Source organism: Indicator indicator, chromosome 15, assembly GCF_027791375.1.
Source record: "Indicator indicator isolate 239-I01 chromosome 15, UM_Iind_1.1, whole genome shotgun sequence".
Taxonomy (NCBI): Eukaryota; Metazoa; Chordata; class Aves; order Piciformes; family Indicatoridae; genus Indicator; species Indicator indicator.
In genome coordinates this window covers 2,916,262-2,942,042 of record NC_072024.1, presented here as the reverse complement: position 1 = coordinate 2,942,042, position 25,781 = coordinate 2,916,262, and the positions used below count along the sequence as shown (strand labels likewise).

Sequence of the window (25,781 nt, the reverse complement as noted above, 5' to 3'; positions counted from 1 at the left end):
GGTTCTGGGATGACAAGCTGGGTTTGGAGATGTGTGGGTCCAGGGTGGGCTAGTCAAATAAATCAGTCTTAAATTAGATTATAAATAAACATTCATAGAACATCTTGAGTTGGAAGGGACCTTTAAAGTTCATCCAGTCCAAACCCCCTGCAGTTGGCAGGGACATCTGCAGCTAGAGCAGGTTGGTCACAGCCCTAAACAACCTGATCTGGAATGGTTCCAGGGATGGGGGATCTACCACCGCTCTGGGCAACCTGAGCCAGTGTCTCACCACCCTCACAGTAGATGAATTTCTTCCATCTCCCTCTTTTAGTTTAAACCCATCCTCCCTTGTCCTGTCACAAAAAGGCCCTGCTCAAAAGTCTGTCCTCAGCTTTCTGATCAGCCCCTTCACGTACTGGAAGGTCATAAGAAGGTCTCCCTGGAGCCTTCTCTTCTCCAGGCTCAACAGCCCCAACTCTCTCCGCCTGTCTTCACCGCAGAGGTGTTTCAGCCCCCCTAGCATTATTGTAGTATTTTCTGGCTCTGCTCCAATAGGTCTGTGTCTCTCCTGTGCTGAAGAGTCCAGTTCTGTCCCCTGCACTGCAGGTGGGAGCAGAGCAGAGGGCAGAATCCCCTTGTCCCCCTGCTGCCTCTGTTGCTGGGGATCATCCCAAGACACAACTGACTCTGGGCTGTGAGCACATGGTGCTGGCTCATGTCCAGCTTTTCATCCACCAGCACCCCCAAGTCCTTCTCTGCAGGGCTGCTTTCTACCCATTCATCCCCTAGCTTGTATTGACAGTGGGACTTGCCCCAGACTAGGGTCAGGACCTTGCACTCAGGCTTGTTAAATCTCAAGAGGCTCATCCTTCAGCTATGCATTGTGAAGCCCTCAATGGAAATACAAGACAGAGGCAGAGGAGAGTCAGGAAGTTAGGACAAACACAGAACAGATGCAAGCATGGAAGATGAGAAGGGTCAAATGTGCAGTAGAATAAAACATTATGTACTCTCCAAAATATTTACATGCAGATGAGCTCCCCTTGGTTGTAAGAATGTGATGACCAAGATTTATGTTACTGGTTTCTGTTTTCCATACTCAGAGTGAAGAAAGGAGATGCAGCACTGTGACCAGCAATTGGCTCTCTGGACGTTCAGAGCATTATGAACAGAAATTATTTACTAAAGCAGCTTTCTCCTGCATTGTGGCACTGCCATTCCTACTTAAAAATAACCTGAGCAGGGAAATGAAAGGCAGCAGGGGACAGAAACTTTCCTGACCTTCTGAAGTGGCTGAGAATGAGTTTAAAACTAAAGCAATGCTTACCTTGCCTTTGCTAATTTGTGCTTCCCCAGCGGTTTGCCCTATAAGTGGCTCATGCTTTCAGCTGGCAACATTGCACTTCAGCACTGTCAGGAAGTGGATGATCCCCTAAAGGATACATGATGTGTGTCTGGTGTTTTCTAGACTTATCTTACACGTGGACCTTCAACGACAGCACCTTGCACGTTCAGGAGGACGGGCGCCGCTTTGTCTCGCAGGAGACAGGGAATCTGTACATCGCCAAAGTGGAGCCATCAGATGTGGGCAACTACACCTGCGTGGTCACCAATCCCAAAGCAGAGCAAACTGTATGGGGACCACCAACTCCCCTCACTCTCCGCACTGATGGTGAGTTGTCTTGGGTGAGCTTGGCTGAAAGCATGCAGCAGGTCCACCTCCAGTCACTGGAAGCATCCTCATGGAGGTTTAAGGCTTTCCTGTCCGGTTCCCCACATGTTCTGCTGGGCTGAGATCTGAGCTGTCAGGAGAGGGGTGAGGAGCTGAAGATATGCAAAGCAAGCAGTGCTCAATATCATTGAAAAATAGCAAGAGAATGTCAAATGGTGTGTTAATATTTTTCATCTTCTGGCTGGCCATGTGGAGGCTTAAATCTGGAGGAGCTTTCTAAATTGATAACGTAGGTACAGCTCAAGCATCAAATCTAGAAAGCTGTTTCAAGCTTGAGTCATCGAGAAACTCACCCACACATATACAAATGTCTTTCTGGCAACACTTCTAATTAAATGTTCAGAGGGAGCAATATATACCTGGGAAAGCTTTGCCCAGAGTTTCTTTTGTAAGTTTGCTCACCTAAATTTCAATATACTCGTAGTGTTTGCCAAGCAGTGGCAGCAATCACTAACAGAAGTCACTATAGAGCTATGTTCCTGAGATAAATAAAACTCCACTGTCCAGTACAGAATAATATTCCCACTGTGAATCTGTGCTGCCTTGTAACATATTTAATTGGATCACCCAAAGCAAACTCACAACTCAGAAGTTAAGAATTTGGGACTGTCAGTGTAAATACTTCAGATCTTTTCTATTTTCTTCCTTCTCATCACTCTATTCTATTTTTTTTTTTTTCTCAAACTTGTTTTCTCAAGCTCGTTATCTCCTCTGGATCGAGTCCTAAACAAGCAGCCTCTAAGGCAACAGTGGAAATTGTGTGTGGAATGTTAGCCAGATCCCTGTTAAATATCAAATAAGAATCAGTTAAATTTCAGTGTAGGATCTGTCCTAAGCTGATAAGAAATGATCTGCAGTTTATCAGATGTGGAGCCAGATCTTCAAAAGCAACCATGACATCTCATTAAAGCAGGTTTTCTCATGCCTGGAGCTCACACTTGGGTGCTTTAAAGATGTTTCCAGTGGTTTACAAGCACTTTGGACACAGAGTTCCACAATTCTCTCTTGCACCCAGGATCGTGGGATCATTTTGTGTGGAAGAAACCTTTAAGACCAAACCCAAGCATTAACCCAGCACTGCCAGGTCACCACTAAACCATGTCCCTCAGCACCACATCTCCACAGCAGACACAATCTATTCAGTATTCCAAAAAGTCACCTCTCAGTGAAGTGTCCAACGCTAAAACCATTGCTCAATGACAGGTCTGAACCCCTAAATTATCTCCAAAACCTTAAAGCCCACATGTCACACACTTGTAGAACTTAAAGCCAAGCTCTTCAGCTCTCAAATGCATAGAACTCAAAGACCTCACCTAAGGTTGAATTCCACCCAGCAGGCTAAACCTGCTCCACAGACATCATGTTTTGCTTGCCATGGATGGAACAAAAGGCTTTACAATTTTTCTTTTACACTGGTGTGATGGTTTTAAGACTGTCTTTTTAATTTTTCTTCACAAAGTGTGAGCAGAGAAAGCTGAAGAATGTAAATAAATCACTATTGGGTGTAAGAAAGCCGAGTAATGATTGTTCTAAACACTTGCGTTGGAGAGATAGAAATGTTTAAGAATCTCTACTCAAAACAAGGTTGGGGGGTTGGGCAGTTCTCAGCTTGCTGGGCTTCTGTCTGACTCCTTTTCTGGCTGAAGATAACACACTGACCTTGACAAGCTCAGTCTAACATCCTCTCTGCTTCTTGACTCTCTGCCTTCTGCCAGGGGGGTCTGGGGGGACACCTTCTGGCTGGGGGGAGGCCCCTTGGGGGAAGCAAAGGGAGCTTGGTTGTGTTTTTCTGTTGATTGTACATAATTGTAAATGTTGTGACTAGTGTCTATTTGTACAGATTCATTGCATTGCATCATAGATTGTGGATTTGCTTGTAAATACTACTTGCATTTGCTTCCAGACTGAGCTAGCCTGGTTACTGTGGGTGTGGGAAGGGGATTTCAGCTCTCACACTGGTACAATTCAATATTTTGGTGCCCAGCTTTGGCTGACTGCTTGCATGATCTATTTCTGCTCAGCACTGGAATTCTGTTGTAGTAGACAGGTCTCAGGCTCCACTGGAGTGCTAGCTGTTCTGATGTTCAACAGGTGTGATGGGGGAGTACGAGCCAAAGATTGAAGTTCGTTTGCCAGAAACAACTTACGCAGCGAAGGGCTCCTCCGTTAAACTGGAATGCTTTGCCCTTGGGAAGTAAGATTTTTCCTCTTCTATTGACATGGAGGTTCTGTACTGCTCTGCAGTGAGAAACAGAAATTCTTTCTAATTTGCATAGTGGATTTCTTTCTTTTATTCCTTTTTATTTTTTTTCCCCTTGAATGTGAAATTGTGCAGCTTGTTTCCTTTAACTTTGTCTTGGTTTGATTGTTTCCCTGCAAATGTGCTCCTAAGCAAATGAGAAAGAAAATTGTATCATGACTGAAGTTCACTTTGGTTGCAGTTTGAAGCAGGGGAGGAAGGATGGGGAAGACAGGGAAAACCAGGCAAAGCTCTACTGCAGAATCCCAGCATGGTGAAAGGAACCTCTGGAGATCATCCAGTCCAGCCCCACTGCTAAAGCAGGGCACTCACAGCAGCTTGCCCAGGGTCACAATGTCCAGATGGATGTGGAATCTCTCCCAAGATGGAGACTCCACAACCTCTCTGGGTAGCCACCTGGTGTTTTCCTCATGTCCTCATGTTAGAACCTCCTGGGTTCTATTGCCCCTTGTCCTGTCACTGGGCACCACTGTAATTGGTCTGGCCCCATCCTCATGCCCCTACCCTTTAGCTCCTAATGAGAACTGAGAAAATCCCCTCTCAATCTGCTCTTCTCCAGGCTAAACAGCCCCAGATCTCTCAGCCTTTCCTTCTCAAAGTGATGCTCCAATCCCTTAATCCTCCACTGGACTCTGTCCAGCAGTTACTTGTCTTTCTTGAACTGGGGGGCTCAGAACTGGACCCAGCTCACTAGATGGGGCCTCACTAGGGCAGAGCAGAGGGGCAAAAGAACCTCCCTTAGCTTGCCAACAACACTCTTCTTAATGCATCCCAGAATACTTTGAAAGTAGCATTAACCCTGAGATGAGACCTGACTTCAAGTTGCAGCTGTCAGTATAACTGCACATCCACATCCAATCTGCACCAAACCAGGAGTGCTTCTGTATGGTACTGTTACAAACAAGACTTGAGGCTGAGCTTCAAGAGCACATAGAATAGAATCATAGAATCATAGAATCATAGAATCACAGAATCATAGGATCATAGAATCATAGAAACATAGAATCACAGAATCACAGAATCAGTCAGGGTTGGAAGGGACCACAAGGATCATCCAGTTCCAAGCCCCCTGCCATGGGCAGGGACACCTCACACTAGAGCAGCCTGGCCAGAGCCTCATCCAGCCTGGCCTTAAACACCTCCAGGGATGGAGCCTCAACCACCTCCCTGGACAACCCATTCCAGGCTCTCACCACTCTCATGGGGAAGAACTTCTTCCTCACATCCAGTCTGAATCTCCCCAATTCCAGCTTTATTCCATTCCCCCCAGTCCTGTCACTACCTGATAGCCTAAAAAGTCCCTCCCCAGCTTTCTTGTAGACTAAGATTCATGTGGTTCTCAGCACCCCCTCACCCCCTTCTCCTCTGCTTGGGAGCCCTGGGAAGCCCCAACCATAGCCCTTCCTCCTGGAAATCTACACCTCTCTTAGCCTATCTTTTTCCTGGGTTGCTTACAGCATGTGTCCACTTCCAGAAGTCCCAGCAAAGGCTGTTCTGCATTCAAAGAGCAGATGGTTTAACTGATTAAGTGTAACCAGCCAACAAAAAAATAGTCTGTCCAGTGAGCATCCATTGCTCCCTGCAAAAGCTAAAACAACCTCAGATTGTTGACCTCTATTTAGTTTAAGTTTCTTCTGACAATCTGTTTTAAGGCTGTAAGCTTTTAAACAGTTTAGAGCTTTCCCAGAGGTTAAAAGCCTGACTCACAGACAACACAAATTAATCAAATGTTCCTCTGCAACCTATGCTAGGAAGCAAAAACAAAACAAAACAAGAAAAAAAAAAGGGCAAATAAAAAGTTATTAAGATGGGAAATGGCCTTCCATTTCAGATTAAATTTTTATACAAAGTAATCTTAGAGCTAATTTTTATTTGAAGGTGAAGAATATTTCTACAGAGTCACAATGAAAGGTGTATGCAATTGCTTTGAGCCCCAAACAAGTACCAGACTGGTTTTTATATATATTTTTTTTTCTTTTCTTTTCCAAACACTGTTGAGCTGCTTCTCTTTAAATACCTCTTTAATTGTGTGTGAGTCAGTGAAGGCTTTACATTTCAAGTTGTCATTTCATATTGCCATCTGTTGCATGGGAAGCATTTAACAATAATATAGAAAAGCAGTGAAGAAATTAAAGATCTGATGCAAAACTAGGCTGCCTTACTGAAAGGGTGAAGGTGGGGCATGTGAACTTGGCATATGGGCTTGGCCACTTTAAGAACAACTTCAGGAGAAAAAAAAAGGTGGATTGAAAGGACTTATTGATAATAAAATCCTTCAGTGAGCATAATACTTTCTATTCTGTGCTTAGAAATTGACATGGCTGAGAGGGTTGACACAGCTTTAATATATGTTTTATTATCCTTTCACACCATGAGGGTGGTGAGACACTGGCACAGGTTGCCCAGGGAGGTGGTGGAAGCCTCATCCCTGGAGGTTTTTGCAGCCAGGCTGGAGGTGGCTCTGAGCAACCTGCTGTAGTGTGAGGTGTCCCTGTCCATGGCAGTGGGGTTGGAACTGGATGATCCTTGAGGTCCCTTCCAACCCTGACTGATTCTATGATCATTATTATCTCTCTACAGAGGTTGTGATGAGGTTGGTGTTGGCATTTTCTCCAAACTAACACAGGACAAGAGGAAATAGCCTCAAGTTGCACCAGGAGAGGTTTAAATTGGATATTATGAATAATGTCTTTACTGAAAGAGTGGTCAGGCATTGGAAAAGGCTGCCCAGGGAGATGGTGGAGTCACCATCCCTAGAGGTGTTCAAAAAACAAGTAGATGTGGTAATTCAGGATATGGACTAGTAGCCATGGAGGTGTGGGGTAGAAGGTTGAACTTGATGAACTCAGAGGTCTTTTCCAACCTTTATGGTTCTATGATCATGAAATCATTAGGGTTGGAAAAGACCTCCAAGATCACTGAGTCCAGCCATCAGCCCAACACCACCATGGCCACTAAACCATGTCCCAAAGCACCACCTCTACACATCCTTCTTTATATGTGAGACTGCAGTTGAGAACAGTGCTGCCACACTTAAGTGGAGTCATACTGCATAAATAAAGCAGCGGGCAGGCAGTGATCCATGGGCAAAAACCCATTCTTCACTCAGAGTTCTATAGCATGCTGCTAATGTGCATGTAGTCTAGGTCATGTCTGAGAGATGCTGCTTGTGAGCAGAGTGTGTTTGTGGGCAGAATATTTGTCAGCAAAGGGTTTTTTAGGTTAGATTATTCTTTTTTAGACCAGACTCTTTTTTTAGACTAGACTCTTTTTTTTTTTTTTACTAGATTCTTTTTTTTAGGCTAGATTCTTTTTTTTTAGACCAGATTCTCTTGGATACCTACAGTTCTCATACAGACCTGTCCTGTTTTCAGGCTGCTTTTGGTTTTTTTCCCCTCCCTAAGCAGAGCCTTGAGCCACCTTTTCACTGGCATGTCAAGTGGGCGAAAAGCTTTATTTCAGAGCTGGCATTTGTGTGTGGATAAAGCAAGGTAGAAACAGATTGCAGGTGAAATACTCTTAACTCATTAGATAAGGCCAGATTTCTAAAGGTATGTAGGTGATTAGTGGTATTGTTCCAAGCTTGAAGTTTCCTACCTCCAGCTGCTGCCAATTGTAGTTTGGCACATTTAAATGCAGCCATGTGGCCATCTGCACTTTTAGCTGCTTAAATTCCACTAAAACTCTAGCCCCTACTATTGTCTGTTTGTGTTAAAATCAATTCTGCTCAACATTTGTTGAGCTATACCTCTGATCTGCCACAAGCACTAACGGTGATTATCTCTCTTGGATTTCAAAACTGCTTTCCCATTATCCATAATTTTCTATATTCATACTGTTAGTCCAGTGCTTCAGACAATGCTGGCAGCTGCTACTACCCCTGTGCTATGAATAACAGAAATCTTTCACATCTAAGGCAGATTATAGGCAACCTGCTGGGGTTTTGGGCTCTGAAAGTCCTAAATGAAAAGTACTTCTCCTGGTATTTAGAGAAATAGCATCTCTTCTCTGTACGGAACAGCAAATCATACCTATTGGACTTTGCTCAAAATGCAGTTCAGCACTTGAAATGCAAGTACAAGAGGCCAGGCTTGTGGCTGAGTGTTAAGATGCTTTTTTTTTTTTTTTGACCTGAGGGAACTCAAAACAACCTAAGAAGTCCTCCCTCAGACAGGCTGTGGGGCAGCCAGGGGTAGGTGTATGTATTCCACATAACTCTGTTTCAAAGCCCTTTGTGAGTTGAGAGTTGAGGCTGTTCAGTCTGGAGAGAAGAAGGCTTCAGGGAGACACTACAGCAGCCTTCCAGTACCTGAAGGGGGCTACAAGGATCCTGGGAGGGGATTTTTTACAAGGGCTTGTAGGGATAGAATCATAGAATCAGTCAGGGTTGGAAGGGACCACAAGGATCATCCAGTTCCAACCCCCCTGCCATGGGCAGGGACACCTCACACTACATCAGGCTGGCCAGAGCCTCATCCAGCCTGGCCTTAAACACCTCCAGGGATGGAGCCTCAACCACCTCCCTGGACAACCCATTCCAGGCTCTCATCACTCTCATGGGGAAGAACTTCTTCCTCACATCCAGTCTGAATCTCCCCATTTCCAGCTTTATTCCATTCCCCCCAGTCCTATCACTACCTGATAGCCTAAAAAGTCCCTCCCCAGCTTTCTTGTAGGATAAGAATGGATTAAAACTTGAAGAGGGTAAGCTTAGATTGGATATTAAGAAGAGATTCCTTACAATGAGAGTGCTGAGACACTGGAATAGGTTGTTTAGGGATGTCATGGATCCTCCCTCCCTGGAGGTGTTCACATCCAGCTGGGATGAGGCCTTGAGCAATCTGGGCTAGAGGGAGGTGTCCCTGCCCATGTCAGGGGGCTTAGAACTAGATGATTTTTAAGGTGTCTTCCAACCCAAACCATTCTATGGTTCGTGGTTTTAGATGAAAATATCACAGCTGGTTCTTATAAATAGCCTCCTAGCTAAACTCTTTCTTGTGTTAGGAAAAATAAGTATAAGAAAGCCAAAGACCAGGATTTATTCCTGAGAAGAGGATCCCAAATGGACAACATGGGGCCAGCTCTTGAGCTGAATCCTATTCTGCAGAACAGAAACCATGCAGAGTAAAGTAGATTTTTGAGAAGTACATCAGCCCTTACTGTGATGGAAATAAAAGTGGGCAAAAAGGAATGCAAGTAGCACACAGCTACTTACAAGGGCACAGGGAGTCTGAGCAGGTAAAATAAAATAAAATAAAATAAAATAAAATAAAATAAAATAAAATAAAATAAAATAAATAAATGTGCTTCCTACTGAATTCTTAAAAGCAGGAAAACTGAAATCTGAACTAGTAGCTTGACTATTGCAATGCAATGCAATGCTGCAGCCTGTGGCAACTGAATAGAGGAGAGGAGGCTTTGTGTTCTGCACTAATATTCATTATGCTGACAGTGTTTAATGCTATGCCAGTATTAAAAGTCATGTTTTGGATCAAGCTGTATTAATCATGCCATACATCTAAATTATTCTTCACCATGTCTTTGAGAGGATTGAGCACTGTGGAGTTATATTCAGCTGAGTTCCTGTGCTGCTTTCTCTAGATTTCCTCCAAAATAACTTTTCTTTTTTCCTTCTTCTTTTTCTTTTCTTTTTCTTTTTTTTTTTTTTTTCCTGTTGCACAAATAAGAATAGTTTCTGGAATGAAAATAAGCAAAGTAGTTTCCCTGTCTGGTGCTGCATGCACTTATTAAGCTATGTCTATGTTTTACATTTTTCTTCATTCTCTTCTCCAAGATAGGGAAATAATCTGTTTGGAATCCCTGCAGATGGGCCCCTGCCAGCTGAGGTTGTAAAGAGCATATGTGAATAATATAAACCAGGATTTCTTTCAACCCACAATAATCACTTGTGGTTGTTTTTTTTTTTTTTTTTCATAGGAAGCCCTGAAATATTCCAGTAAATGCATTCAGGGAAGGGCTTTTCTAGAGGCTGTTAGTATAAGGAGATAATCACATGGCTACAAGGGGCTTCCAAATAACCATCTTTAGTGAATTTACAGAAAACCCAGTAGGCTTCATTTCTTCATTAGTTGGCTATTCTAGTTTATTTCCAAGCAGTTTACGTAGGAGTCTGTAAAGGGATCAATTATGTGATTCTAAAATCATGGATATATGAACAGTTTCTGCCACCACAAGTGAAATGTGCTGCTTTCAGTGTTCCTTCCTGAAAAGCTAATACCTTAAGAGTTCTTCTCTAAGGGGTGAGCAAGCAGCTCTGGAAGGTCCTCTCTCACAGTAGTTCAGGTGAGTGGCTTGTGAGCAAAGGAGAATAAGGCACAATAGGTTTCAGAGAGCTTTGCTGTTTCCCAAGTAATACATCAGGATGATTAGAAGCCTGAGTGCTTTAATTATGATGCCCCTTGAATCCTAAATCTTCCTTGTGTCAGCAGTTGATGCAGACATGATAGCAGCTTTCAAACCCCAGCTTTGTCTGATTTGTTTAACTAGCCATGGGCTTCATTACCAAAGCTGTAGATTTACTTTTATTGTGAAGTGCCCTCAGATGCATAGGAGAAAAGATGAGGCACAGATGCAATGCATCATCTGGCTGCTGAGTCTCTGCTACAGGAAGGTGGAAGCTTCATCTCCGTGTTGGCTGTAATGCTGCAGACAAATTAATTTCATGTTCAGTGTGACAAGGCTTGTCACCAGCCAAAAAATATTTTTTCCAGGGCCTTTTCTTTCTCTGTTGGTAACTTATGGTTTTGTGATTCAGCTGTGCCTGTGTGGCTGAGAATAAATTAAATTAATACTCCTTGATGCTCTGAAGTTTTCAAATAAACTCTGGATTTATGTACAAAGACACTCTGATATTTATGCACCATTTTCTTATTTACTCAGGTGAAAGCAAGGCTTTGTCTGTGAGGTGTAATAAATTTGAAAAGTGTACTCATTGTTTCTTTACATATATTCCAAAAACTTTTTTAGACCCCAACAGTTACCTATTTCAACCTTTTTTCTTGCTAGTGACTCCATGCAAAAGGCCCAGCCCAGCTGCAGGACCACCCAACATCTGCATCAGAAGGCATTAGTAGCGATGTTAGATAGTGACCTTCAATAGAATATGATTATTGAAAACAGTCCTATGAAAACACACAAAACTCTATTTATTCAACCACGTTTTATATCTATTTACCTAGACCTAAAGGAGTTTCACTTCTGAAAAAGCAGAATGATTTCTTATACAGAAAAAAAAAAAAACCTTCATAAAAGTAATTTTTTTACATTTAATTTCAGAGAGGTTTTTTGGTTTTACTTTGAAAGATTTCCTTATAGCCTGTAGGAAGAGTTGCTGTGAAGAGCCGTTGGTTATAAAAATAGAAACCAACACCAGAAGGGGGTGAAGGCAGCCCCAACCCCCCTGCCTTCTGCAAAATGCAGTGGCTGAGGGTGCTGGGAAGCCTCTGACAGTGGTCAGCAAAGTCAATGAAGAAATGCAGATCTTCTCAAGCTGCTGTGACAGCAAAGGTCTTTCTGGTGGCTGATGGCACACGGCTGAGCTGCAGATCCTCCTGCAGCCTGCTGGTTTAACCTGTAGTCAGGCTGATGTGGAGCTGCTGTCCTGATAAATGAATTCCCTCTGCTGATCAAACTAGGTCACCCAGTGCAAGGCTCCCCTGGCAGGAGAACAAAGTGCTGTTAGCTCTTTATTGCAATTAGGAGTTTAAATGCAGTGAGGCTGATGAACCCACCACTGAGGGGTTTATGCCATCCATCCCTCTCCAGTCCCCATCAGAGGGAGTGTATGTCAAACATCCCTGTGTTTGGCCAAAAATGAGGTAAATTTGCCCCAAAGATGTCATTAGAAGTATGTGGGGTGGGAAAAGAAAACAGGACAATGCCTTCAGCTCCCACTTGCTCAACTTGACTTGCCAAGCTGACAGAAGGGGCTTTCCACAGAGCCCTGCCCCTGGCCTTGCTGTCAGTGCTGACTTCCCTTATTCAGGAATAGCCAGTAGCAAGAGCAAACAAATGGCTAATAGAAGAGGAAATGTTTCACTGGAGGACTTTCAGGTAGCACAGCATGAATGAATGCATCTAATTGTTGTTTTTCTTCTCCCATATGGCTGTTGGCTTCATTTAATCTCTTTGTGAAAGAAGAAACTAATCCAGAGGAGATGCCTTTAAGTAGCTCAGTGCTTCTGGCAGTGAGTGCACTGCATGCTTCTGCTATAGGGTAGCTTTCCACACCCTGTGTAATATGCATGGTGCTGTAAAAATCCAGCCCTGCTCTCCTTTGTGCCATCAACAGTCTGCACCCATCTACAGCAGGACTGCAAAATGCCTCTGGCAGTTTTCCTGGCTAGAGCCCAGCAGTGGTGGGCCAGACCTGTTCTGCACTAGAGCTGCACTTCCTTCAAATAACTGAAAATCATAGAGTCATTTGGGTTGGAAAAGACCTCTGAGACCCTCAAGCCCAACCATCAACCCAACACCACCATGGCCATTAAACCATGTCCTGAAGCACCACATCTGCACACTTCTTGAACACCTCCAAGGATGGTGACTCCACCACCTCCCTGGGAAGCCTATTCCAATGTCTGTCCACTATTTAAAGAAAGGCTTCTTAACATCCAACCCAAAAGCAAACTTGAGGCCATTTCTTCTTGTCCTCTCACTTGCCACTTGGGAGAAGAGACCAAGCCCACACCTTACAGCCTCCTTTCAGCTAGTTGTAGAGAGCAATGAGGTCTCCTCTCAACCTCCTTTTCTCCAGGCTTAAACAACCCCAGTTCCCCCAGCTGCTCCTCACAAGACCTTTTGTCCAGAACCTTCATGAACTTTGTTGCCTTTTTCTGGACCCTCTCCAGCAACTCAGTGTCTTCCATGGAACAGCAATGTGCTCTTGTGGCCAAGAGAGCCAATGGGATCCTGGGGTGCATCGAGAAAGGTGTCCAGCAGGGCTAGGGAAGTTGTTCTACCTCTCTACTCTGCCCTGGTGAAACCACAGCTGCAATCCTGTGTCCAGTTTTCGGCTCCCCAGTTCAAGAGAGACAGAGACCTGCTGGAGAGAGTCCAACAGAGAGCCAGGAGGATGCTTAGGGGACTTGAGCATCTCCCCTATGAAGAGAGACTGAGAGCCCTGGGGCTGTTTAGTCTGGAGAAGAGAAGACTGAGAGGGGATCTGATCAATGTCTATCAATATCTGAGGTGTGGGTGTCAAGGGGAGGGGGCCAGGCTCTTTTGGGTGGTTCACAGTGATAAGACAAGGAACAATGGGTTCAGACTTGAACATAGAAGATTTCAGCTCAACATGAGGAGAAACTTCTTTACAGTGAGGGTGACAGAGCCCTGGAGCAGGCTGCCCAGGGGGGTTGTGGAGTCTCCTTCTCTGGACACTTTCCAAACCCACCTGGATGCATTCCTGTGCAGACTACCCTAAGTGATGCTGCTCTGGCAGGGGGGTTGGACCTGATGGTCTCTGGAGGTCCCTTCCAACCTCTGACATACTGTGAGACTGTGATACTGTGATACTGTTGAAAACACAGAAATTTGGCTTAAATTTACCTGTGTTAGGCAATTCATCCATTCTGTATGTGTGACTTGATTCCTTTGGTCAGTAACCAAGGATTTGAACCAGAGACCTAAATAATTTGAGGTATGAGCTGTTACAACCCTGCTAGAAAAGGAGTAAATATTTGTAAGGCAGTGCTGCAGGCTGGAGGCCTTGGGGACTGGCAGACAAGGGTGATGTGCACTTCTAATTTCTGTCCCAGTTGTATTTTCAAGCTCAGTGCCAAGGATTTGCTGCTGATCTTACTTCTGCTGGAAAAGAAGTCAGCATTTAGCCTCTGTAAAGAGCTGTTCCAAGCATCTCCTCTGCTTAGAAAAAGCAGCTTACTTGTGTTTGCAGAAACAGAAAGCAACTGTGAAATCCAAGGCTATTAATATTTCAAAGTGTTTTGGTGACATAATAGATCAGGAAAGGGAGGCTTGTGTGGTTTGTGACATTGCCAGGAATCCAAGAAGTATTTTTAGCTGCCTTCACACTTGACTATTGCTTTTTGTTTGTTGCTGCATGGAATACATCGATCCAAATCGAAATGAAAATGATAGAAAGCTACAAGGACATGAAACAAGAAATATTCTCTTTAGTCTCTATCTCCTTTCAGCTTCAATGTCTCCTGCTTTTCACTCCTTTGTTCAGCTGCCTGTCTGCCCTCCTCTACACTGGCTCTCCTTCTTTTTATACCTAGATTTAGTGGTATTTTTAAGCACTTTGAATTCTTGTCCAATGTTTTCTGTTTTGAGATGTGAAAATACCTCCAATGCTGCAGGGAATTTGTTTGCTGTGAAAACCAATTGACAATTCAGTGCTCCTATGTTGTCTCTTTGGATTGCCAAAGTGATTCCTTCAATGTCATAGTGTTGAGAAGAATGTTTGAGCCCTAAGCAAGTGTTTCAGTGGGGAAAATCCAAACTGGCCTAAGGAGCAATCAGAGAATTGACTGAGGACCTCATCCCACTTTTGAACTGGTAGCCTCTAAATAAATTGGAGAGGTTACAGAACCTCAGTCATGAACCTCTGTATGTTGTGCTTAGAAACAGAGATTATTTCTGGTTTTTTAGTGTTCTATGAAAGGATTTCATGTTGCCTGTTTCTTCTATAACAAATGCTTTCTCTTTTTCTCTAATGAAACATGAATATTTAGTCCTGTCCCTAGTATTAGCTGGAAGAGGTCTGATGGAAACTCCTTGCCAAAGAAAATTGAAGCCAACAAAACCCAAGGAGTTCTCAAAATCCCAGATATTCAGCAAGAAGATGAAGGCTCTTATGAATGCATTGCAGGAAACATTCGAGGAAGAAACATTGCAAGAGGCCAATTATTTGTCTATGGTAAGGAAATCAGTTAATTTCTTCATTTATTTCTCTTTACAGGGCATGATGGTGTTCAGATGTACTTTGTAGATGAAGTCTATTAGCCTCTTACTGGAGATATGAAATATAGTTCAGGTTAAGCTGGTTAAAAAATGATTGGAGGTCTGCAGTGACCTTCACTGAATTCCATCCTCAGAAAATAAAGATATTTTGCATTAAAACTCAGATTGAAAACGTGGGCTGTGCCATGATGAAGTTGTAAAGGTTAATGTGAGGCAGAAAGAAATCCCTGGTACATTTACATGAAACATTAAGGGCAAGCAAAAAGATTTACTCTCAACAGCTCACAGCAGCATAAAGCTGTGCTGCCCTAGATGCAGATCAGGGAAGGATTCATGAGGTTTTGGTTCATGTGAGTGGAAGATTATTTCACCTTCTATTCCAGCTGAACTCTATTGCTCCATAAACAGATGAGGGCAAAGCAGGGGAAACTCATTCCACTGCCTGCCTCTCTTCCTCCTTGCCAGGAATTGAAGAATAATATTTCAGTGAGACTGTTCTCCTTTTGCTTTTCCCTTCTCACATGCATGAAGTTCTTGTGATTCAAGTCCCACATGAGGGTCAGCCAAGGTGAATTGTATTGCTCTTTAGTCTCATTGCTAATAACCAGGGAAAGCTACATATTTTGACATGACTAAGAAGGGAGATCTTTCCTTTGCCTCATAAACCTTTCAAAAGAGAAGGGGAAAAACAAAAAAGAACAATAAATATAACAGTGAGAAATATATTATGGAAAGCTAGACAGAGCCTCCAGTTAAAGAATCTTAGAAACATTTTGGTTGGAAGAGACCTTTAAGATGATCAGGTCCAGCTGCTAACCCAGCACTGACAGGTCATCACTAAGCCATGTCCCTTAGCATCACATCCATGTGGCTTTTAAACACCTTCAGGGGTGGGGACTCCACCACTGCCCTGGGCAGTTTGCCAATCCTTTCCATGAAGATTTTTGCCCCTAATATCTAATGTAAACCTTCTCTGGTGCAGCTTGAGGCTGTTTCCTCTCATCCTGCCCCTTACTACCTGGCAGGAGAGAAGAACCCCCTCCTGGCTCCAGCCTTCTGTCAGGGAGTTGCAGAGAACCAGGCTTTCCCTGAGCATCCTTTTCTCCAGGCTAAACAACCCCAGTTCCCTCAGCACAAGCACTTCACTGATCTTCTTTGGACATGCTCCAGCACCAAAATGTCCTTTTTGTAGTGAGGGACCCAAAGCTGAACACAGTGTTTGGCCTCACCAATGCTGAGTACAGGAGGACAATCCCTTCCCTGGTCCTGCTGGCCATGCTAGTGCTGATCCAAGCCAGGATGCTGCTGGCTTTTTTGGCCACCTGGCTGTCAACCAATAACCCCAAGTCCCTTTGCACCAGGTAGCTTTTGAGAGGACCTTGACACATTTTTTTTATTATTATTATTATTTGAAGCCAATCTCTTCTAATGAAGAGATGTAGGCTTTGCTAATAAGCCACCAGTCTTCTGCAGCCATGGCTGATGTCAAGATATATGCCAGGAATTGGCTGCTGCTGTTTTGAATATTTAATTATTTCTTTGCTTTTAGGGAGTTATTTTTGTTCTCATTGCTGACTAGTTTTTTTTTACAGAGCATCAATCAAGCAGTTCCATCAAAATCAAGCTCAGCAGATTACCTGGACATGATTGATAACAGCATAGGCAATTACAAAATAATGATCAGTTAATACAATCTAAAACAATGCACTTATTAAATGTGCTTTGTAAATTAATTAATAGCTGCTCGTGGTGAAATGTATAAACAGCACTCAGGAAGCTTCTGCACAAGAGGTTTTTTTAATCATATTAAGGAGTGGGCTGGTATATTAGCTACTTAATTGACTTCCTCATGCTTAATTTCTCTGCTGTTTTTTACTCTATAGGCAGCTTGTCTCTGGGAAATAAAGTTTCTTTCCTGGACACTGTCTGCTGCTCCATTACTGCTCCCTTCCAATGCCTGAAGGGATCCTGCAGGAAGGCTGCAGAGGGACTTTCCATGAGGGTGTCCAGCAACAGGACAAGAGGGGAGGGTTTGAAGCTGAGGGAAGTAGGTTTAGGTTGGATCTTGGAAAGAGGTTCTCCAATACAAGGGTGGTGAGACTCTGGAACAGGCTGCCCAGGGAGGCTGTGGATTTCTCCTCCCTGGGGGTGTTCAAGGCCAGGTTGGATGAGGCCTTCAGCAGCTGAGTCTAGTTGAGTCCAGCAGTGAAGGTCCTCAGCCCTCAGTCTCCTTTTCAGGGCACAGACATCTTCCTCCAACCCTGTTTGTCTCTCCCACCTTCCCCGTGGTGGGGAGGTTGGGGTAGATGATGTCTAGGGTCCCTTCCAACCTAAGCCATTCTGTGGTTCTTTGTGTGATACCTGAATCCCATGTATAGCCTCTGAGAACAATCAGAATGTAATTAGAATCACTTTCAAGCATGCTAAGATGCATCCCAGGTATTATCCTGCTCTGGGAAGCAGCTCATGGCATTGTATTAAGCTAATGGGGTACAATCTTGAGGTACTTTGTTGGGGCAGAGTTATGAGGTATCCCCAGAGCTGTGGTTTAGATGGAGTCTCATTCTGCTAGTCTCAAAGGATGATTCTATTCCTAAAAATGAAATTATTCTAGGTAAGAACCATATGGATGTGTATGTATATACAGTTATATACACCTGGAGACCACAGCTTTGGGCTTTAACAACACAGCCAAAAAAAGAAAAAATTCACAGGATGTTGAGGCAAAAAGCTGCAACCCAGTACCTCACTTGCTTTTTGCTGTCTCAAAATTAGGTAGGTGGTAGTCATTCTCCCTAGATCTTAGCTAAGCACTTTGTACAAGGGCTTGTGGTGGTAGAGCCAGGGAGAATGGCTTTAAGATGTAAGAGGGGAGATTTATACTGGAGTTTAGGATGAAGTTGTTGAGAATGAGGGTGGGGAGACACTGGAACAGGTTGCCCAGGGAGGTTGTGGGTGCCCCCTTCAAGGCCAGGTTAGATGGGGCCTTATAATGGTACATGAAGAACATGTAGCAGTCATGCTCTTCTCCTGTGCTGTGTGTTATGGTGTTTCCAGGGGATGCCAAGATAAGAAGACTTACTGTGAAAGGCAAAAGCATTTACTGCCTATGTAACTAAGCAGAGCACTAAGCACAAGCAAAAGCAAAGAGCTCAAGCATAAGCCAAAGCCTCCTACTCTGTGACACAGTCAGCTTCTCTACTTCTCTAGTACAGAGCTGTCACACCCCACTTGGCAGTCCTTTCCCTGACATGGGTCCAAGCAGAGCAGACAATAGGTTAATACTGACAAACAAGCTTCTCAACACAGCCTCTCAACTTCTGCCTGGTAGCCTTTCTCTTCAGTTACAAGGTGTTTGCATTCTTTCCAACTCAAAGACAAAACAGAGCCTTCTCAGAAGTTGTTCAAAGGTTTGCTCTCTTCCTACAGGGCCTTGAACAACCTGGGCTGGTGGCAGGAGGGTTGGAACTAGCTGATCTTTAAGGTCCCTTCCAACCCACACCATTCTTATGATATTCACCTCTATCTTGACAACTATTCTAAATGTCACACTGCCTCAAGCTAAACCCTGCTTTGACTGCTCAGTTGGATGTTTCCAGAGCTTGCAGATGACGCCTGCAAGTTCTGCTTGCAGGCAGCAGTAATCTTATGACAATGTGCCCCAAGTGCCCCAACAACTCCAAAAGTGTTGTTCTAATTCCTTTGTGTAGTATCTGTGCTGCAAACTGCAAAGAACCCATGATCCAAAGCCATGGGTTCAGGGATGTGTGTGAAAAAGAGAAGTAGTATTTACAACCCCTTGGTTTTTATCAATGATTTTGATGTTTCTAATTTTTTGGTACACAGATTCAAGTACCTTGAGGAGGTTGTTCAGAAAGCAGAGGTTCTTGGTGTTTTCAGACAGCATGCCCAGAATTTCAGGCACCTAAAGCCACTGCTTCTGCAAATGTTGGCAATAAAAAGGAGCAATACCTGAACTAAAGTTTGTGCCCACTAGGTACTTGATCTCTAGCATTTTCCTAAGTGAGTCCTGAAGTTCAGTGTCTGGGAATTGCAGTCCAGAATTCACTGGCAATATAATAAAAGTATGTTGGACAACTATTAATTAGCCTTGCTCGGTTCATTAATTAATGGCAGCATACCTCCAGCAAAATAATTCTTCTCCTGCTTAAAATGCTTTGCATATTCTTTACAGCCCTCCCTGAATGGGAAAAAAAAATCCAAACTGCCTTTCTGTCTCTCTATGACAGTTTAGTGTGGGAATGTAAGGCAAAAGGAAAACCAAGCCCTTCCTACAGCTGGTTGAAAAATGGCCAGCCCCTCATGTCAGAGGTAAGACTCCTGTCACCTTGTTTGCTTTCTTTGCTTCTCCTTTTGGTTTTCCTCAGGCTTTAGTCATTACATTCATTTCACAGTGCATTGTCTTTTTTTTTCCCTTTCTTTTCTCCTTTTCTTTCTTCCTTCTTTCCCCCCCCCCCCCCAGAAACCTAATTAAGGTTAACATACCAAAACAAAGAGCACAAAATAAAGAGCACAAACTCTTTTCAACACAAAGCCTCAATTCTTGGAGTTCATTTGATGAAGGTGGTGCCAGTTTATGGGTTTTTTCATATGTACACTAAATTCTTCATTATCATTTCTCTTACAGAGCATCTAATTGCTGCAAGATGTGGCAGTAGGTGCTGATGGGTTTAAAATATCAATCACAGAGAAAAACAAAACAAAACAAAACAAAACAACAAAAGGTCTGTCCAGAAGCCCTAAACACATGTGTAGACATAATCTGCAATTTGGGAAGCTGGTAGGGTGCCAGCTGACTGTGGATGAGTGTTTCAGAGCTCTTGCTGCAAAATGATCAGCAGTTCACTTGCATTTTCCTTCTGCTTCTGCTCTTCATCTGTGGGCTGGATTGGACCTTTGGTCTCATGTAGTATTGCCTTTCTTATGCTATGTTAATCCTTTAGTTGAATTAATCAGTCGGCTCTGAAAAATCAGTTAATGTCCAAGTTAATACTTCTTTTTGTGTGTGTGTGTGTTATGTGGAGGGATAATAAACCAAAGAAAATCATATGAAGTTATAGGGGAAAATGAGAAAAAGTGAACATTTTTCACTTAAAGGAGAAAGAAGAACCAAGTGGAAAGGGTTTGGAGTGCAGGAGGAGAGGGGAAATCAATTTGAGCTTAGGAAACCTTGTCTGGACAGGTCTTTGAGAACCCAGCTTTTTCTCTTTCCAGATACTATAGTTGTACTTCTGCACTGGCCAAGCTTTGGCACATCCATCTTCCAATCCTCAGTTGCTGGCAATCTCATGGAGGATGTCTTCTGTGGCAGGAGACTCTGCTGTGTTTGCATTCTGCTGAGGCCAAGTTTTCCTTTTTTTAAAGCATTTTTTTTTTCAGCATGTACCAGGCATAAAATGGCCTGGCTCATGTGTACTGCATTTTTATTTGGTTGGGAGGGAAAAAATGAAACAAACAAAAACAACTAAAACCTCAAATAATACTGTGATTAATTTTTGTCTATCATCAGCAGACACAGAATAATTTCCAAAACATAAGGGGCAAACTACCCTCTGCTGGGTTGCAGAACCAGCACTGGTTCGACTTGGTGATACTTGAAGTGATTAGAAGGGTAGTCCAAACTTCCCTATGGTTTTCTGCTGGACTAATCCTGAGCAGAACCCAACCTGCACCCGAGGAAGCTAGCCAGAATTTACTGGGATTGCAATTTTGCTGAACTCGATCATTCTCCTCATTCTCACATCTTCTAAAGCAAGATGATCCAGTTCCTCTCTCTTTGAGGACAGCGGTATTTAGAATCTGTCACTCTTCAAGTGCATCGTTTCAATGAGAAAAGAAAGAATCAAAGACTCTGCAGAGACATTTTCACAGCACTTACAGTGCACGGTAAACTGAATACTTCAGGCAACAAAATGCTGACTGTTATTGCTCAATGGACAAAATGGATAGTTTGGAGGTGAAAGCACACGGGAGGTGCAATAAAATATTCAGCCTCTCACAGCACCCAGCATGTTGGAAATATCACAGTAAGAATACCTCCCAGTTGCCTTCCACCCTGGGGATGATTCTGAGGATATTGTCTGCTCTTTGTCAAACCTTTTCCCTTGACCACCTAGTTGGTCATTCTTGCTTGTGAACATGGTGTGCTTTTATTCTTCTCTTTGTCTGCACAGCTCAAAAGAGCCAGCAGAGAATAGGAGGGGATCCTGCCTGTGAAGGCAACATGAGTGTTGCTTCAGAAGGGGGGTTTTACATTCAGAGGATGCTTGTAAATATAGAATGCATCAAGAGGACAGCAAACAGCCTGAAGGTACAACTAAATATGCAAAAGATAGCTGTAGTGAGAGCCTCCAAAAAAAAAAAAAAAACAAACAAACCAACTTAGCAGTGGATAAGTAATGTCATGTCGTTAATTAGTTTGCAGCACACCAGCCATACAACCTCAGGCTGTGCTCTCATCAAATTTCCAAGCTAAACGAGGTTGGGCTGAGTCACTTCTTGGTTGGGAGACCTCTAAGGAAGAACTAGAGTGTTGGAAAATAGTGTTCCATGGCTCAATAGGTGGCACTCCCTGTCCTGCAAACAATGCAAGAGAAATTTACCTCCCCCTCTATCCACCCCCCAAGCATGAGCTAGCTCAGCAAGCTAGGTTAGATATGTTTAGCAGTTCACAAATCCATTTTAGATGCTCATAGCTGTTCTGCAAAGTCTGGGCTGTGTACGGTCCCATTGCTGCTGCGCAGGGAGGAGAGTAAGCCTAAGTGAGCAGCTAAATAATAGCAACACTGCTAATAGCTGCTGTTCCAGGCTTGCGTTTGGTGATGGAAATCATATTCCCTGTTGTGGACTTCCTCTGAACTAATTTGTTTGGGGGAAAGTATTTTCTGCTCCTTTGCGGTGCTACACTTTGCAGAGGAATTGTAATCGTCTTTGGAGATTAGTCATAGTAAACTCACAAAATATTTAGCCTTAAGTTACTTTGTAAGCATGAAACAGGCTTTTCTTTTTAATAATAATAATAATAATTATTATTATAATAGTTATAGTTATTATTAACAACATTATTATAGACTAATTATATAATTAATTATTATATATTCATATATATTATATATAGTAATTATTATATATAGTAATTATTATATATAATATAATATAATATAATATAATATAATATAATATAATATAATATAATATAATATAATATAATATAATATAATGTAATATAATATAAATTTATTGTTATATGTTATATATTAATATATATTAATTATTATGTATTAACAACACTATTATTATTATTAACAATAATAATTATCGTTATTATGAGTATTATTGTCGTTATTATGAGTATTATTGTTGTTGTTATTATTATTATTATTATTATTATTATTATTATTATTATTATTATTATTATTATTATTGCCAAACCAGAGGGATTAAAAGTCCTCTTAAAACACCAAAATTGAAGTTCTGGTCTAAATATCCCCACTGTGCAGTTTCCCCTTTGTAAGTAGATTTGAACCAAAGAAACTCCTTCTGTGTAGAGAGATTCAGGCCACAAGGAGCAGGTTCCCCCTCTGATCTGAATGCTGCCTGCGGGCTTGAGGGCTTTCAGCAGGGATTCTGCAGTGGGTCATGCTTCTGTGCCTTGTGAGCTGCTGGCTTTTGAAATGTTTCCATTATTTGAGCACCTCTGGCTCCTGTGGAGCTTTTCAGATCATCATCATCATCAGGTTCATCTAATCAGATGAGGTGGGTAGGCCATGCTTCAGGATGTCTCCAGGAAGGGGTCCGGGTGCTGCTTCTCCCAAGCCGCTCCAGGTTCTCAGGTGGAGCAGCTGGATGTGCCCTCTGGCAGCTACTTCTGCATCTGCTTGGTGGTAAAGCATACCTAGACAATGTTCAGCAATGCATAGGAACACACACTGCAGATGGAGCATCTGGGCAAAACCTGCCCAAAGCAGTGATTCTGTAACATGTGCCTGAAGTTCTTCATAGACTCACAGAAAGTTTTGTGTTGAAAAGGACCTCTGGAGATCATCCAGCCCAACCTTCCTGCAGTCAGCAGGGGCATCTGCAGCTAAAGCAAGTTGTTCAGAGCCCCAAACTACCTGATCTGGAAAATTTTCAGGGATGGAGCATCTACCACCTCTCTAGGAAACCTGGGCCAGTGTCTCACCACCTTCATTCTATACAATTTCTTCCTTCTCTCTAATCTAGATCTCCCTCTTTTAGTTTAAACCCATCACCCCTTGTTCTGCCACAACAGGCCCTGCTCTAAACATTGTCCCCAAAATTCTTCAGACGTTTGAATCATGGAGTCATAGAATCATTCCAGTTGGAAAATACCTCTTAAGATCATGCAGTCCTACCATCAGACTCTCAGCTAAGATGTCTGAAAACCTCACAACAGGTCCTGCTCTAAACATTGTCCCCAAACTTCTTCAGAAGTTTGAATCAAAGAGTCATAGAAGCGTTCCAGTTGGAAAAGACCTCTTAAGATCATCAAGTCCAACCATCAGCCTCTCAGCTAAGAGGTCTGAAAACCTAACCACCATCATCTAGCCAAAGTATATCTCATGTTTCTGCTGCACCCCTTCACCTTTCTTGCTCTGAATTACGATGAGTTGCAACCATTCACATTTCTGCTCTGAATTATGATCAGGTGCATCGGTGCCACAGGAAACAAATTATTGTGATTCAAAACTAATTTCAGTGTTTGGATTTTTTTTTCCTTCTTCTTTATTTTTCTTTTCCTAGGAAAGACTCCAAATAGCAAATGGAACTCTTATCATACCTGTGCTGAATATGTCAGACTCTGGCCTCTATCAGTGTGTGGCAGAAAACAAGTACGACACTATTTATGCCAATGCCGAGCTGCGGGTGATAGGTGAGTAAATGTCATCAACTGAGCATTTACTGAGTCTAAAGGGACACTCACTGAGGAAAAAAAAAAAAGAAATTAAGAAATAAATAGATGAAATTCCACCTGGCAGTTGGAGATTGTTGATATTTCTTTGCTTCTTGCTCTTTACCCACATGTGAGGTTTATTTTCTTTCATGGCTGGTTTTGGGGAAGAATCGAATCCCATGTGTGGTCTTTTGCTTTTTTATCACATTCCCACAAGTTTAATGAATGCTGTTTCTCACTTGGTGTTTCGAGTTATTAATAATCATCCTGCAGTTTTTAAAAGTCACTTCAGAAAATGAGAGGAAGAGTTTTTAACAGTAAACAAAGAGCATATAGCATATGGCAAACGTGGATATAAAAACAAATACCATGCTGCAAGAAATCTCATTAAGGATTACCAGAGATGCACATAAACTGGAATTTATTCATATATTATAAAAAGTACTCTGTAATATCAACATGAAGCTTGCTCAACAGCCATATCCTACTGAAAGCAATAAAACACAGACTTTAAGAGCACCTTGTTGTACAGGTCTTGTTTTTCCCCTTCTCCCAGAGTAGATTTTCACATAAATTCCTGCAAAACATAAACACATCTTCAGTAAATAGTGTCAGCTTATGAACAGAAAGGCATTGAAAAGATGTGTTTGTAAAGGAATCCCCTGCAGATGAATACCTGTGGCTGGGATCAGGAGTGTGATGCTTATCCTGCTGACAGGACTTGGCTCAGGAACCTTGTTCTTCACTGCAGCTAGACCTCCCAGTCTGCAGATAACCCTAAGGAAAGATTGCCAGAGCAGCCAGTTTCTAGGCAGACAGTTTAGAAGCAGCATAAATAAAAATAAATAATAAATAAGATACAATGAATTCCATTCTTTGGGACTGAGGTACATTTTTCATGTTTGAAACATCTACTTTTGCAGAAACCTCAAATCAAAGCGATTGTTGGATTCACCTACTGCCCAGCTCCAAGAAAATTGACCAAGTTCACTTATTAAACTGGTCCTGCTCTTCCTTCTGCTTCTCTCTGTTTTTAGTTGCAGCACCAGATTTTTCCAAAAATCCTGTGAAAAAGGTGTCTGTCGTTCAAGTTGGAGGGGAAGTTACAATTGGTTGTAACCCAAGTGCATCTCCCAGAGCAGTCATTAACTGGAGAAAGGGCTCCGAGGCTCTGCGCCAGAACAAAAGGTATTATCCTAAAGTACTTGCTGGGCTGTTGGGTGTTCTCCGTTTTAATATCATTTGAAGGAACAGCACTGGAACACAGTTGGCTTAGTATTGATTTTGACAGGTCCTTGGTGGCAAACTTTGATGCCAGGGGCCTGGTTGTCTTTAGCAGTGGCTGCAGAGCTTCGCTGATGTAAAGCTGGAGGAGAACAAAGCCAAGCCGAAGCCACAGGGGTAATTGTACCATCCATAGCTTGGTGTTCATCAGCAAGGAATTCACTGCAACCTTATCAGAGCTGACTGTTTACCACACACAAAGCCTGAGTCAATCAGGAGACGTCAGTGGAGGCTTCAGGGAAGCTGAGTATACCCCCAGGCGGTGGCATAATTGCTTTGGAGATGTACAGGTTCTACATCAACCCACAGCTAAATCAGCCTTCATGTTCTCTGTCTCTCCTGTCAGGCAGGGTTTGACCACTGGACCAGTACAGTGGTACATTTCCTCACCAACTGGTGTGGGGTTGTGTGGTCCTCAGTAGAGCTTTACTGATGTTGGGGACTAATAGCTGATTTGGGAACTGGCACAAACCATCGAGATTAGGAGATGTTAACATCAAATAAATGGTAAAGCATTAAAATCAGAAGCAGCTTTTGGACTTACATGGTGAGTAGTGTACAAAATACACAACTTTGGTGCTATTTCTAGGTGTAGACAGGTGGCTGAAATGGTCACCAGTGTCTCAGAGCTGTACGCTTTCTCCACA

The 25,781-nt window shown here is 42.8% G+C and overlaps 1 protein-coding gene across 1 annotated transcript in view; it reads left to right on the top strand.

Annotated features, from left to right (window-relative positions):
• The window catches only part of CNTN6 (contactin 6), a 117,010-nt gene that overhangs the window by 44,023 nt on the left and 47,206 nt on the right, over window positions 1-25,781 (top strand). The window contains exons 4-9 of the mRNA XM_054387631.1: window positions 1,451-1,654; window positions 3,806-3,908; window positions 14,687-14,871; window positions 19,111-19,247; window positions 23,700-23,829; window positions 24,888-25,038. Of these exons, the coding sequence (XP_054243606.1) occupies window positions 1,451-1,654; window positions 3,806-3,908; window positions 14,687-14,871; window positions 19,111-19,247; window positions 23,700-23,829; window positions 24,888-25,038 (910 nt within the window). The remainder of the gene's footprint in view (window positions 1-1,450; window positions 1,655-3,805; window positions 3,909-14,686; window positions 14,872-19,110; window positions 19,248-23,699; window positions 23,830-24,887; window positions 25,039-25,781) is intronic.